At 36.2% G+C, this 14,616-nt stretch overlaps 1 protein-coding gene across 1 annotated transcript in view; it reads right to left on the bottom strand.

Annotated features, from left to right (window-relative positions):
* Positions 1-14,616, bottom strand: part of TfIIB (transcription factor IIB) — a 145,118-nt gene that overhangs the window by 38,257 nt on the left and 92,245 nt on the right. The window contains exon 7 of the mRNA XM_090368585.1: positions 13,446-13,555. Coding sequence (XP_090224711.1) covers positions 13,446-13,555 — 110 coding nt within the window. The remainder of the gene's footprint in view (positions 1-13,445; positions 13,556-14,616) is intronic.

Raw genomic sequence — 14,616 nt, 5'->3', positions numbered from 1 at the left:
ATTTTTGCTTTTGCAGTGCTTATGTCACACCAAACTGACTCAAGAGTGCACTGTTCATCTATATCAACTGGATGTACTTCTTTTGATTTTATGTTTTTCTTAATTAACAGCATAACACCTCCTCCCTTCCTATCCTGTCTATCTTGTCTGCCATTTCGGCATTCCTTATATCTGTGTGACACCATGTCTCTGATATCTCAACAATATCCGCCTTTGATGTCTTGACCAACACTTCAAATTCATCAAATTTATTTACTATACTTCTAGCATTGGTATACATGCTAGAATACATGCTCCTACTCCTAGTTACCCTAACACATCCCATATACCCACCTGTTTCACGATGACTGCCACCAGTCCCTGAAACCCCCAACACCCCTTGCTCCAGGTCGCTACTTATTCTAATAGAAGTTGTGCAAGAATCACCTTCACCTCTGCCTACGGCTACTGTTAAACTATTAGTCCCTGTATCCCCCCCAAGCTATCAGTTTTCCGACCCACTCAACACTGCCTCGATAGCATCAGCAAATATTCTTGCACCCTTTCTATTTAAGTGTATCCCATCCCTGTAGAAGCAGTCTCTCCTGTTAACAAGTACAGTCCAGGCTGAAAAAAATTCTATTCTTTGAGCCTTGCACAATCTTTCCAGGGCCGAATTGATCGACAAGGCTCTCATCATATACTCCCTCCTATCGTGTCTGGGCAGAATTGCAGACACTTTCAAATTCAACCCTAATTCATGGCTTTTTTTCATCAGTGACTTGTACTTTGCATTTGTCAACGTTAAACTTCAGTTGCCACTTCTTAGCCCATTTACCCAACTTATCAAGATCCAGTTGGAGTAGCATACTGTCTTTACTGTCATTAACAACACTGCCAACCTTTGTATCACCTGCAAACATTAATCTTGATATACCTTCATCAATATCATTGATGAATACACAAAACAACAATGGGCCCAGCACCGAACCCCGGGGAACTCCACAAATAACATTTGTCCATGAAGAGCAGTGTCCATTGATTACCACTCTCTGCCGCCTCCCACTCAACCATCCCTTTATCCATTGTAGGAACTTATCCTTAATGCCGTACCTCTCCAATTTGTACAGCAGTCTTCCATGTGCAACAGTATCAAAAGCTTTCCTGAAATCCAAGTATATGATATCAAAATTATTTTTGACATTCAGTTCCTTTGTGACCACATCATAGTATCCAATCAAATTGGTAAGACAAGACCTTCCTTTAAATAACCCATGCTGTGTCTTAACTATTACTGCCGGCTTGTCTAGATGATCCTGCAATACTTCTTTAACCAGTGACTCCATTTTTTCCCCCAGAACTCAAGTGAAACTAACAAGTCTATAGTTAGTCACCTTTTAAACCCAATTTTTGAATTGGTGATACATTTGCATATCTCCGGTCCATGGAGACCTATCCTGAGTCCAAGAAGCTCTCACAATTATGGCTAAGGGTTTGCTTACTTCCTTTGTTGCCTCCTTTAATATAACTGGATAGATTTCATCCATCCCAGGTGCCTTCCTTATGTTTAACTTCAACAATTTCTTCTCCACTTTGCTCTCAGTAATTACAAAATCAATTAGCTCCCTGTTAGAGTTTGATAAACTTCTGGCACTCCCCTCACTGAATAACTCCTCATGTGTGAATGTAGATGCAAAATACTCATTCAGTTTCTCAGCTACCTGAGCATGATCATCAATAGTCAACCCATCTCTGTTAAATGGTCCAATCTGATTCATCCCTTTCCTTCTAGAGTTTACATAAGTAAAGAACTTTTTGCTGTTTTCCTTTGCATCCTTTGCCAAAGATTTCTCATAATCTGCCTTCACCTGCCTAACCTTTGTGACTTGATTACAGACAAGCTTATATCTGCCATAGGCTTCTGTGTCACCTGATAATTTATATACATCACATACATTTCTCTTCTCTGCCACGAGACTCGTTAATTCATCTGATATCCATTTAGGCCCGAACCCTGAACAGTATTTCTTAGTTGGATGAAAATCCTAGTATCCTCCAAGATTAAGTCCCTTAAAGCTTCCCATTTAGAATTCAATGTTGGTAACATCATCAGCTGATCCCACTGTACAGAATTTAAAAACTGTCTGAGACCCCTGTAGTCACCTTTACAAAAGCCCTTCCCTTTAGCCTTGATGGTAGTTACATCTTTAATAGGGGCTCACATTTGGTGAGTATGGGCTTGGCACACCCAGGGTCCTGAGCTGGATATCATCATTCTTCTCTTTCTTGGTGATTTCATTCTACTTCTCTCTCTAGGGGTAATTCAGAATTTTTGAATTTTTTTTTTTTTTTTTTTGGTGCAGCATAATCCTCAGGATTCCTTGCACCATATGGCTAATAATAATAATAATAATAATAATAATAATAATAATTCCCACATCAGTACATTGTGATCACAGTCACCCAGTGGTTCTTTTATCTGCAAATTCTTAATGCAAGAAAAATCACTGCTGATAATCAGATCAAGAGTATCACTCCCTCTGGTTGCCTCCTGAACATGCTGCTGTAGAAAACAGTCACCCAATAAATCCAAAAAAGTCTTGCTAGTGTGCGAGTGACCAACCACAAGTTCCAATCAATATCTGAAAGTTAAAATCCCCCATTATAAGACATTCTGATTTACTGGCCCACTCTATTTCTCTGCACAACTGCTAATTATACTCATCAGATTCATTAGATCTATATGATTACTAAAGCTCATATAACATAGTATGGGTATGCACTTCAAAGCCTGTCTGTTTGTGCCACTTTGTTTTTTCCTGTCTAAAATTTATAGCCCAAATGAAGCTAAATTAACCATGCACATGGAAGTACTTTTGTATTCCAATGGGGAGGTGGTTTAACTTTGATCTGCCACCAACTGTTGGTACTACACTTAAGGTGGTAGAAAATGAAAGACATGGGAGTAATTGTGCAGTCAGATATGAAGTTTTCTGAGCAATGCAGACAGGCTGCCAGGGCAGGTCATGGGGTTTTGTCAATGATATACAGGAATTTTGCTAGCAGGGAAAAGGAAGTAATTGTCCCTCTGTATAAGGCAATGGTCAGGCCACATATTGAGTACTGCATATAGGTCTGGAGGTCTCATTTTAGGAAGGATGTAGATTTGCTTGATCATGTACAGAGAAGGGCAACAAGATTGGTGAGGGGAATGAAGGGATCCTCTTACCAAGAGAGGCTTAAATTCTGCAAATTGCAGCGGCTGGAGATTAGGTACCTGTGAGGTGATCTGATTGAGGTGTATAAGGCCTTGAATGGGTTGAGCACACTAAATTCTGATGGGATTCTTCCACTTGTTCAAATTACGAACCTAAGGGGGGGCATAAATTCAAATTGAGGAAAGACAGATGTAGAATAGATGTGCAGAAATTTGCCTTTAGTCAGCGGGTGGTTAATTGCTGAAACAAACTTCCATTTGTCGTTGTGGAAGTTGATAGGTTAAATAAATTTAAGGAGGAACTGGACAAACATTTAGAGGGAATTGTTTTGTAAATTTTTTTTTTTGCTGATGCTGCATAAGCTCATACACTTGCTTTCTTGCATCAAATGCCACTACTACTACCACCACCACCTTGAAAGGATGGCCACCATTTGATATAAATGCCATCTATTTACAACTCATGTCAATCTGGATCAAAATTACAATACTTTGGGCAAGGGGGGGGGATACCCCTGAACTCTCACTAGAGTACTTCTGTTTCAAACAGCCATTTTGAAAACAAGGTTTTTGACTGCATTGGCTACCATTTCAGGGTGGTTCAGATTCAATCCAAAACAAATTTATAACACTTTTTAAAGGAAAGAGAAGGTAAGATGAGTACATCCATTGGGTATTTTCTCACTGGGGTACTTCTATTTCAAACTGCTACCTTGAAACAAGATGGCAGTTTGAAAATAACTCACACCCACTCGTATGATCTATTTTAGAAAGATCTGTTTAAGATCTGTTCTTAGAAAGTTTTGTTTTAATTGGACTGCTGATAGACCAACTAAAACAATTTACAGATCATATGAGTGGTTATGAGGGCACACTGCAGTGTGGTATTTTTATTTTGACTGCCACCTTGGAACAAGATAGCTGCCATGCAATATAAGCTACACCTGTTTAAAATTCATGTTTAGTCAGATCAAGTAAAATTTACAATAGTTTTTGTGGTTAATTTTATGAGGTAAATAAATAAAATCTACCAGTTGGCTTGGGGAATTACTTTCTGAATCTTGATTTACAGTAAAAAGATGATATTGCTAAGCTTCAGAGTGAATTTTTAAGGGATTGGCAACAAGACTGGAGTGAATCAGAGTTAGGTAGAATTACAAATAAATTCATTTCTCATGTCTCGGAATATAATAAACAGATGAAGTGGTTCAACCCTGGTCTTAATGTTATGTTTCTGTTTCCAAACAGGGCTGGAACCTTAACAGAAAGTTATTCTCTTTTGGTATGGTCAACTCTCCTCTCTGTCATTGTGGTGCTCCTGAGACTGGAGCATCTGTTATTTGACTGTAACATATATTTGTATGTTAGACATAAGCTACAAACCCCAACTGGGATATCTGATTCGATCAATTGGACCCAGTTCTTAGAGAATAAGGATAATTTTATGGCTTTGTCGGAATATGCAGATAGGCTGTTTAACAGAAGAAAATCTATAATGAATAGAGATATACCTTGAGGTGACTAACACAATTGTGGTTCATTACTTAATTAGTTTATATGTGGATTCTAAGATTAACAGAAGACAATGATAGGATATTGAGCTGGTTGTTTCATGAATGGAATTTTGTACATAGCTGTAAATAATCTTTGGACCAAAATTAAGGGGCCGCGTATCTGCCCAGATTAATGATTCTGGAATTAAACTTACAAAGAGTATTGACAATCTATTAAAAGTTCAACTATAGTCCTAGTAATATTAGAATTGAATCAGACAGATGTCTGGTTTAATTGTTTTTGAAAGTGATATGTTATTGAGTATTATGTTTATTGAACTTGGATTGCACTTCTGATACTTAGCTACTCTATGTGAGACTTGGTTTGTACATGGTTGGATTTCTCTTCCATGTATGTGACATTGGCTCTCAGAAGTATTGTGGGAAGCTTAGTGTGAGTAATAGATATTTTTTCTATTTTGGCCTTGAGTTAATTGTAAGGACCAAACTTAGGATAAGGTTTCTGTTAATTGGTGATTTGTTGGGCAGTATGGTGAAACTTGGCAATTTAAACATGGAAAGGATACATGTGGTATTTTTATGTGTGTTGGCTAACCTACTTGATAGGGTTAATTAAAGTCTATCCTCTAAAATGGATGGAGTTTATATGCTAAAGCTGATTTCATCATTATTGCCTTGTTGTAGAATGTTAGAGTTTTCTTTACTGTCTTATTAAGAATGTTCTAACTGATGGCTTGTGTCATATGATTATTTTGCATAAGTGCAGGAGTGAAAGCACCTTTCCTGCAAAGGTAACCAAATTTAGTATTTACTTATTGCTGTAAATAGTGATTTGTCTATTCTTCTCTAGTTGTGAGAAAATGTTAAATTGTTGGCTTTATAAATAACGCATATATTAGTTTTACTTTTGATCTGGTTGTGTGATCTTACCAAACTGTGTAAGCTTTGTCCACTAGTGTCTTATATTCTTTACTCTTTAAACTCTTGCTTTCTTCCTCTTCTGGGGATGCCTATTTTTTTCATCCCTTTGCTTTTCTTCTCTTTCCCATTCATTCATTCATTCATTCATTCATTCATTCATTCATTCATTCATTCATTCATTCATTCATTCCCTTACTTATCATGCTATGTTCCTTCCTTTTTGTTTTTCCTTATTTATTGGGATAACAAGTTTTCCTTTTATCCCACTAAGAGTCTTTACCTACTGATGGTCCCTGACATTCCTCCAATTGGCATGGGATGGGAGTCAAGGGGCAGCAGACTAGGTGTTCACTGCCCTCTGGCTGCAAAGTTGCCAGGCGGTGGCACGTTTGCTTTTCAGATGCCACTGTGGCACATAGGGGAAACCCTGGAGACCGTCTCAAAAAAACAAGAATATCTTAATACTTTTTGTGGTAGGATTGCAATTAACCTTGGAAAATTTATGAAATACAGTCAGCATATTTATTCCTTTTTTTCAACTATGATATCAAGAATATGTTCATCAAAAAATTGCTGAAAATAAGGGAAAATGTCCTTACCAACTATATTCATATGAATAGCAGGCATATGTGTAAATGGATATCAGAGAGATGCTAATTCACAGTAACTACAGCTTAGTACACAAAACTGTCTAAATGTGCACTAAAATAACCTTCATTACATCTTCCCAAACAGTCATATCTAACAAATCAGAAACGTATGTTGACTCACAACCTGATTAGCTAACAAATTTCTATTTCTGGATCACTATTTCCATTAAAAAAAATTAATGGGTCTACTTACAAACAAAATCTCATATGTTTTTTCTTTATTTCATAATAATCAAATAACAAAGGCAAACATAACTCCAGAAAAAAGAAACCTTCCCTTCTCATGTGAAAAGGAAAACATGTATTTCATTACTGAAGTGAGAAAATAGAACCAAATTATAAAGGGAAAAAAAAAAAAAAAAGAAAAAAAAAAAATATGGAAAAATTACATAATGCTAATGCAGGATGTTTATGTGCACCAAAACAAAACTGAAACATTGAAATGCAGGGTGAAGTACTAGATACGAGTAAACAAATTTCAAACTGACACATCTGCCTGAATTTTAAGGGTCATGTCAGGTAAGTGGTTAAGCAAATAAAACCACTAATGTCTCAACATAAATTTTGCATAATAGGTGTCCAAAAGGTGTCTACTCCCTATGACTGCTAACTCAGTGAAATTAAAGAAATTAAGTTTACAGTATTAGCAAAATTAAGCAGATTAAGTTGGTATTTATGTCTTACCCAAACCTGGCACAATGCCAGAATGTTCAAAAAGCATGTCTACTCTCAGTGACTGCCAATTCAATGATATCCGTGCCCCTAGTATTTTCCCTAACATGCTGATACAAATAATAATCAAGTTTATTTGAAAATTTAGTGTATACTTAGAAGGGGGGGTTGGCTCATTACTAATGATTGGGCACTGAATTTAAGCTGCTCCAACTTTGCTATGACGAAATACATCCATTTTGGGTAAAAGGGACGATTATCATTTGTATAACAAAACAGTTAAAGCATTATATATGGTAAATTTATTTCTAGCAGGAATGTAATAATAAATTAATGATAAAACTAATTTCTTTGCAGAATAGAGAATACAACTGCAGAACAGTTTTTGGCTTCTACAGATGGCTGTTTCATATACTTTAAGGAAATCAACAGTTCAACGCTGTAAGCACTCAAAATCAACATACTTTTAAAGGTGTTTTAAAATATATATATTAATATTCTTCCAGACTCTGTAGGTTTAAGATACGCTGGGGTGCCCAAACACACTATTGCAGCCAGCACTACTGCTTCAGCCATCCTTACAGAGCTTCAGTGGCAGTCGTGTTCCTGCTCCTAAATGTTATTTTGGTACTTTTTTAAATACTGTACTTAAAATATTCAGATTCTTGCACGATTTTTAAAAACACAGAAATCCAAAATGTCCGTTATGCTTTTAATAACGAGAAAAAAAAAAAAAAAAAAAACAAACTTATCAATACATCGTTATTGACATTTACTGCCACTACTGATAACATGCACCATCTGTTTACCGAGAATGCAGGTAGAAACTGCAGTAGCAGGAAACTGGTTTGCCAGGTGAGTTTTCCAGAAGTTTCCCGTGGTTCTTGTGTTGGTTTTCTTCACTTTTTCCGCTTAGAGCATCAGCAAAAAAAAAAAAAAAAAAAATCCATTTCACTTACCCACCCCCTCCAATACTCTGTCTTGATCTTTCTAAAATTTATTCAAACTACCCACGTCCACAAAAACAGACGGAAGCTTGTTCCAGCAATCAACCACCCATTTGCTGAACGCAAACTTCCTCACATCTATTTTGCAACCATCCTTTCTCAATTTGAATTTATTCCCCATCATCCACAATAGTCTGGGCAAGAGGAAGAATCCCATCAGTGCTGAGTTTGCTCAAGCCATTCAAAGCCTTAAACATTAATCAGATCGCCTAGTCTCCAGATGTTGCAATTCGTAGAAATGAAGCCATTCTTGGTAAGAGCACCTCTATGTTCCCCTCACCAATCTTGTTACCCTTCTCTGTACTTGTTTCAGCAGCTCTACATCATTACTAAAATGAGGCCTCCAGACCTGCATGCAGTATACAAGATGTGGCCTGACTGCTGCCTTATGCAATATAATAATCAACTCATTATCCCTGCTAGCAAAATTCCTGCAGCCTGTCTGAACTGCTCAGGGGTAGTTGTTGGCGCATCGGCTTCTGTGGCCATAATGCACCTCCCAAGGTTTTTTGCAATACTTTGATCCAAGCCCAAGGCGGGATTTGAACCCGCGACCTTTGGGTTGCCAGGCAGGCACTTTACCCACCCGGCTAGCCCGGTCGGCGAACTGCTCAGGTAGCTTCATATCAACCTGCACAATTAACTCAGGTCATTTTCCACTACCCTGAGTGTAGTACCATACTGCTGATACATTACCCTGGGATTATTGCTATCAATATGCAGCACTTTGCATTTGTCAATGTTAAAATTCAATTCCTATTCCTCAGCCCATCTACCTAAATTTTCTAGATCTTGTTGCAGCATCATATCTTCATTACTTAACCACCCTTAAGCCTGATATACTTCTCATCAATATCATTAATAAATACAGAAAACAACAATGTGCCCAACACCAAACCCTGAGGGACTCCATTAATAACATTAGTCTACGAAGAGCAGTGTCCACTAATAACCACTCTGTCTTCTTCGGCTCAACCATCCTTTTATCCACTGTAGCAACTTGCCCTTAATGCCACACTGCTCCAATTTCTACAATAGTCTATTATGTGTAACAGTATCAAAAGCTTTCCTGAAATTCAAGTATATCAAAATATCAAATGATATCAATGATATCAAAATATTTTTTGAATCCAGTTCCTTTGTTACTGCATCATAATATAATATCCAATTAAATTGATCAGACAAGGTTTCCCCTAAAAAAAAAAAGCTGTGACTGAAGTATTACCTGCACTCCTGTCTAGATAGTCCTGCATTACTTCTTTAACCAATGACTTCATTATTTTCCCTGAAACAGAAGTTAAGCTTTTAAGAAGATAAGATCTGTAATTAGTCACATCACCCTTTGATCCCCTTTATGAATTGGAGATATGTTTTGAAGGGAAAAAATGGAAGTGAAAAAGACTATTATTGACACCATCAGAGAAAACATGGTATTGACATGTAAAACGGATGCAAGAAAACAGATATCCAAAGGCTATCCTGGAATGGATACCTCCTGGAAGAAGGAGAAGAGGAAGACCTAGGAGGACATGGATGGATGGAGTACAGGAGTGCATGACAGCCCGAGGTTTAACCGACCAAGACACCTTGAACCGCACTTTATGGCGGGAAAAAATTCCTAACAAGAAATAACTTGTAGGCTGAGGAAACCCACTGTAAATGGAAACACTCCTCTTGAGGAAGAAATGTTTGCACATCTCCAGTCCAGAGAAACCTACCTTGAATCAAGAGATGCTCTCATATGGTTAAAGGTTTGTTTACTTCCTTTGCTGCCTTCTTTAATATAACTGGATAGATCCCATCCATCGCAAGTCCCCCTCTGTCCCCCCTTATGAATTGGAGATACGTTTGCACATCTGAAGTCCAAGAAACCTAACACAACCTTCCTTTGCTGCCTTCCTTAATATAATTGGGTAGATCCATCCATTGCAAGTGCCTTTTTTTTTTTTGTTTAACTTCAACAATTTCTCTTCCACTTTCTTCTCAGTTATCACAAAATCATCTACTTCTCTGTTAGACTCTGATGAATGTCTGGCATCTCCCCCTCTCTAAAGAATTCCTCATGTGTGAATGTAGATGCAAAATATCTATTTAGCCTATCAGCAACCTGAGGAGGAACATCAACATCGTCAAGTGGACCAATGTGATTCAGCCCCCTTCCTTCTACTGTTAATGTAATTAAAGAAGTCTTTGCTGCTTTTCTTCACAACATTATGCATTATTCTTCTCTGGCCCCAGTCTCAAGTGTTCATCTGACATCCATTTAGGCCTAAGCCTTGAACTGTACTTCTTGGTTGGTATGAAAAACCTAGTAGCTTCAACGACCCAGAATGATTCCCATTTAGAATTTATTGTTGATAACAACATTAATTAGTCTCATTGTATAGTATTTAAACTGTCTGAGACCCCTGCAGTGTTCTTTACGAAAGTACAATCTCTTCGCTTTATCTTCAATGGCAGTTACATCATTAAGTAAATACACATCAATAATAGACTATGATATAATGCCCACCTAGTGTTTCTTTATCTGCAGAATCTTATTGCATGAAGAATCACTGCTGATAATCAGATCACAAATATTGTACTCTCTTGTTGCCTCTCTATAACATGCTGTTGCAGAAAACAGTCATCCAACAAATCCACAAAAGTCTTGCTAGTCTGTGATTGGCCAACACCAGTTCTAGTCAATATCTGAAAAATAAAAATTCCCCATTATGAGACATTCTGATTTAATGACCCACTGTATTTATCTGCATATTTGTCTGTTGTGTATATTCTCATCACAGTCATTCAGCCTATAACACACTCCTCTCATTTTTGCTTTCTCAATGCTTATGTCATACCTGACTCAGCATTGCATTGGTCACCCATATTAATAGGATGCACTGCCTTAGATTTTATGTGCTTCTTAACTAAGAGTATAACCCTCCCCCATCCCATCCTGTCTTTTTCTGCGTACAGTGTACTCTCCATATTCAAATTTTGCATCCCTTATATCTGAGTGACATCACATTGCTGATATTCTCACAATGCCTGCATTTGAAGACTTCAACCAGCACTTCAAATTCATAAAATTTATTTACTATACTCCTAGCATTAATGTACATGCAAGTATACATGAACTTGTTCTTGCTCTTAGTTACCTTAGAGCCTCACAACTCACGTATTTTTTGTTCCATGATGACCCACAGAAGGCCTTGAAATCCTCAGTACTTTGCTTCCCAGGCTGCTGCATGTTCCAATAGAAGGAGTGCAAGAATCACTTTTGCTTCTGCCAGCAGCTATGGTTAATTTATTAGTTTGTGTATCCCCCCCCCCAGAATATTTCAGGTTTTTGTAATAAAAAACAAGAACAAATATGAAATAACATCTTATTGATGATGCAAATTAAAATACAATTTTGAAATACTCTATGAACAATATTTTTTTTTTAATGATTCAAAATTCAATATCAAATGGTTTCAATATATGAAAAGCCCTCTCTGTCTCCCCCACTTCCCTACCAGGCAGGTACCTCTGATTTACTCCCTCCATCTTCTTCCCCTTTTTCTCATATTACTCACACTATCTCCCCTGTGCTCCTTCCAATAAAAATTTATTTATATTTTACTTTTCATGGGCTCTCCCTGGCAAGTTTAAGCAAAGCCAGGTTTACCTTCACCAGAGCCTTTATACCTACTACCTGATGCTTCCCATGGGTGGTAGGTAAGTAAAGTTGTTGTTATTTGGTTTTTAGGAGCATTAGCAACTAAGGCCATATTGCTCCAGGGATATGTGGTGGTCATTCCCTGACCTTTCTGCATCCTCTGTGTTTGGTGGTCATGTATTTGATGGTCCCCATATTTGGTGGTCACTAATCAAGAAGCATGTGCTACGCACTGCTGCTCCTGCCCACCTGGCTACGGAGGCACCAGGTAAGTAGAGGTCACTGGTGCTGCATGGGTCCCCAGGCTAAGAGGCCAGAAGAAGAACATATCAACACAACCTAACATTAACACTACACAAACATTCACTAACCCGCACAACCTGGTCTTTACAGAGTTTATATAAAGAGTTGGGGGGGACCCCTAGTGTCACATTACCCTATCCACTATATCAGTGTTTCCTAAAGTGTGGCACATGTACCCCCCAGGGTTATGCAAAAGGGTTTTACAGGATTCTCTTCCCTTTATCCTTGATGGTACTTACATCTTTAAGTAAATCCCACATTAATGATATACTGATCACTGTCATCCTGTTTCTTTTACCTGCAAATTCTTACTGCATGAAGAATCACTGCTGATAATCAGATCACGAATATCGCTCTCTTTTGTTGCCTCTCTAATATGCTGCTGCAGAAAACAGTCAGAATTTTTTTTATTTTATTTTTATCATAGTTTTCTTAGCTGCACAAAACAATTCAATAAAATTTAATACAGTAGGTTCCATTTATAAGAATCACTGGTAAATTGAATCAGCCACTTCACTGAATCAAAACTTGAAAACCTGAACTCTTTATAGTGTGTAAAACTCCTTTCTTATTAGAATCATAAAAGATGACAGATCTGTATAATCTGTGATTTTTCGGGTTTTCTCTTCTTGTTTTATTTTCCTTTCATCTAATTTTATTGGATTACATTCTTAAATGATCCAGTATATGTGTATTAGCTCACTGTGTGTGTGCTGTTTACATATAGTGATCCAAGCAACATTTTACTGGACATTTGTGGGAAGTGATCATTTGATAATTATGCCATTTGTTTACTGCTTGTTGTCTCCCCTTCTGCAAATGAACTGTACTGTGTTGTGTTATGAACAGTAACTGCATTAACTTTTAGAATGCCAGTGACAGCAGTCTTTTCAAAACGTATGCTTTGTTAAAATTTGACTAATCAGTGAATATAAAATGTTAAAAAGTGCTGGTATATAACAATTTAAACTTCATTTAAAATTATACATTTTAATAAAAATTTCAATTTAAATACTGAAATAGTAAGTATTAAAAATGTGCTTTCTTCACTAGCTGACATGCATCCTTTAATTTCAGACTGGTACAAATTCACCATATATATCTGCACTGTCAGAATGTTTCCTGATTTTTATTATTACTTATATATTTTTAATTATTATTTCTATATATAACTTTTATTATATATTAATAAATCAATACCATATACTATATTGTATTTGCTCTAATCCAGATAAAATAGTATTATTAAAATTACTCCAAATATTCTTCGCCAGAGAAGGGGTTATGCTGGTAAGACTAAACTCTCAAAAGGGGTCACGATTATTGTAAGCTTGAGAAAAACACTACTATATGAAAAGCAGGATGCTATTATTAGCTACTTACACAGGCTGGACATACATCCTGCTTGTATAGCCTGGAAAAAGCACTGACATTTTCATCAGCAATTTTTTCACTGACTAATGAAAGAAATTAAAATGAAGCAACTATTGTTATATACAGTTTTAGCATAAAATGTTCTGTGGAGATTACTCTTACCATAAAATCTCCGGTGGTGATGAGATCTACACTTGTTTCTAATGCTTTCAGAATCAATTTGAAACAACGACCTATTTCTTTCTTTGATACTTTAGAAACTGCACAAATCTCTAGATTAGTAATAAAAAAAATCTTTCTCAATTAGAAATGTCATTTTAATTAAAAATACTGAAATGGACAAAAAATTATTTCTGATTATTCTGATACAAATAATTATGTTAAAAAAATTTAAAGTTCTAAATACAACTTTTAAGATTATACTTGCTAGGCTGAAACTAAATCAATATAACTATAATTTTGTTTTAAAAATATAATAAAATAAACTTCTTATAATAATTGATAAAGCAATAATTTCAGCCCATATTGTCACTAAGTTAGGTCAGAACCTTCAGCTTTTATATATTCGGGTCAATTCTATGATACAAAAGAAATTTTTATGGCTTTTGACACTATAAATTATGCACACATATATATACTTTTTTCATATTCTTAAGTTACATGAAGAGAGAGAGAGAGAACAAGCTCAAGCTCCTACAGAATACAACATTTATTAAATGCAAGCCAATGTACTACTTGCATTATTAACACACTGCTGCAGTCTTGATAATCTGAATGCTTAAAACTGTGCCAACATCTAAAAACCAATATTTCTCATGCCAGATTCATTCAAAGAGGAAAACACAGAGAAAAAATAAGTCTGATAACCAAGACATTAGATTATATACAAACAGAATAAGTGTATCTCCCGACTCTTTAAATATTTTGAGATTCAAAGCATTTTTGAGTAGATAATATACATAACTTAGGCTGAAATTCTTATTCTACAAGCACTGGGAATCAAACTAAACCCATTTCATTAAAAACTGAAAAATTAACATTTCGAGCTTGTCCAAAACAAAAATGAAATCTCAATTTAAGAACAGCAAAGACTTGCCCAAAAAAATACTGATATTTTGATCCATATTAAAAATCCATTACTATAATACAAATAGAATTTCTTATTGTCTATTAGCCAATAACAATTTAACTATTACTTAAAAACACTTTACTAACTTTGAAGATTCAGTAATCCTTTGCTAACCACGAGATAAATTCTCTGAAAAGTACCACATCTGACAAGACTAAGGTCCCAAAAAATACAGGGGGTTTGGCAAAGAACAATAAAATATAA

Source organism: Mastigoproctus giganteus, chromosome 2 (assembly GCF_048544385.1).
Source record: "Mastigoproctus giganteus isolate SK-2022 chromosome 2, ASM4854438v1, whole genome shotgun sequence".
In the NCBI taxonomy this organism is placed as follows: Eukaryota; Metazoa; Arthropoda; class Arachnida; order Uropygi; family Thelyphonidae; genus Mastigoproctus; species Mastigoproctus giganteus.
This window is presented reverse-complemented; position numbering and strand designations above follow the sequence as displayed.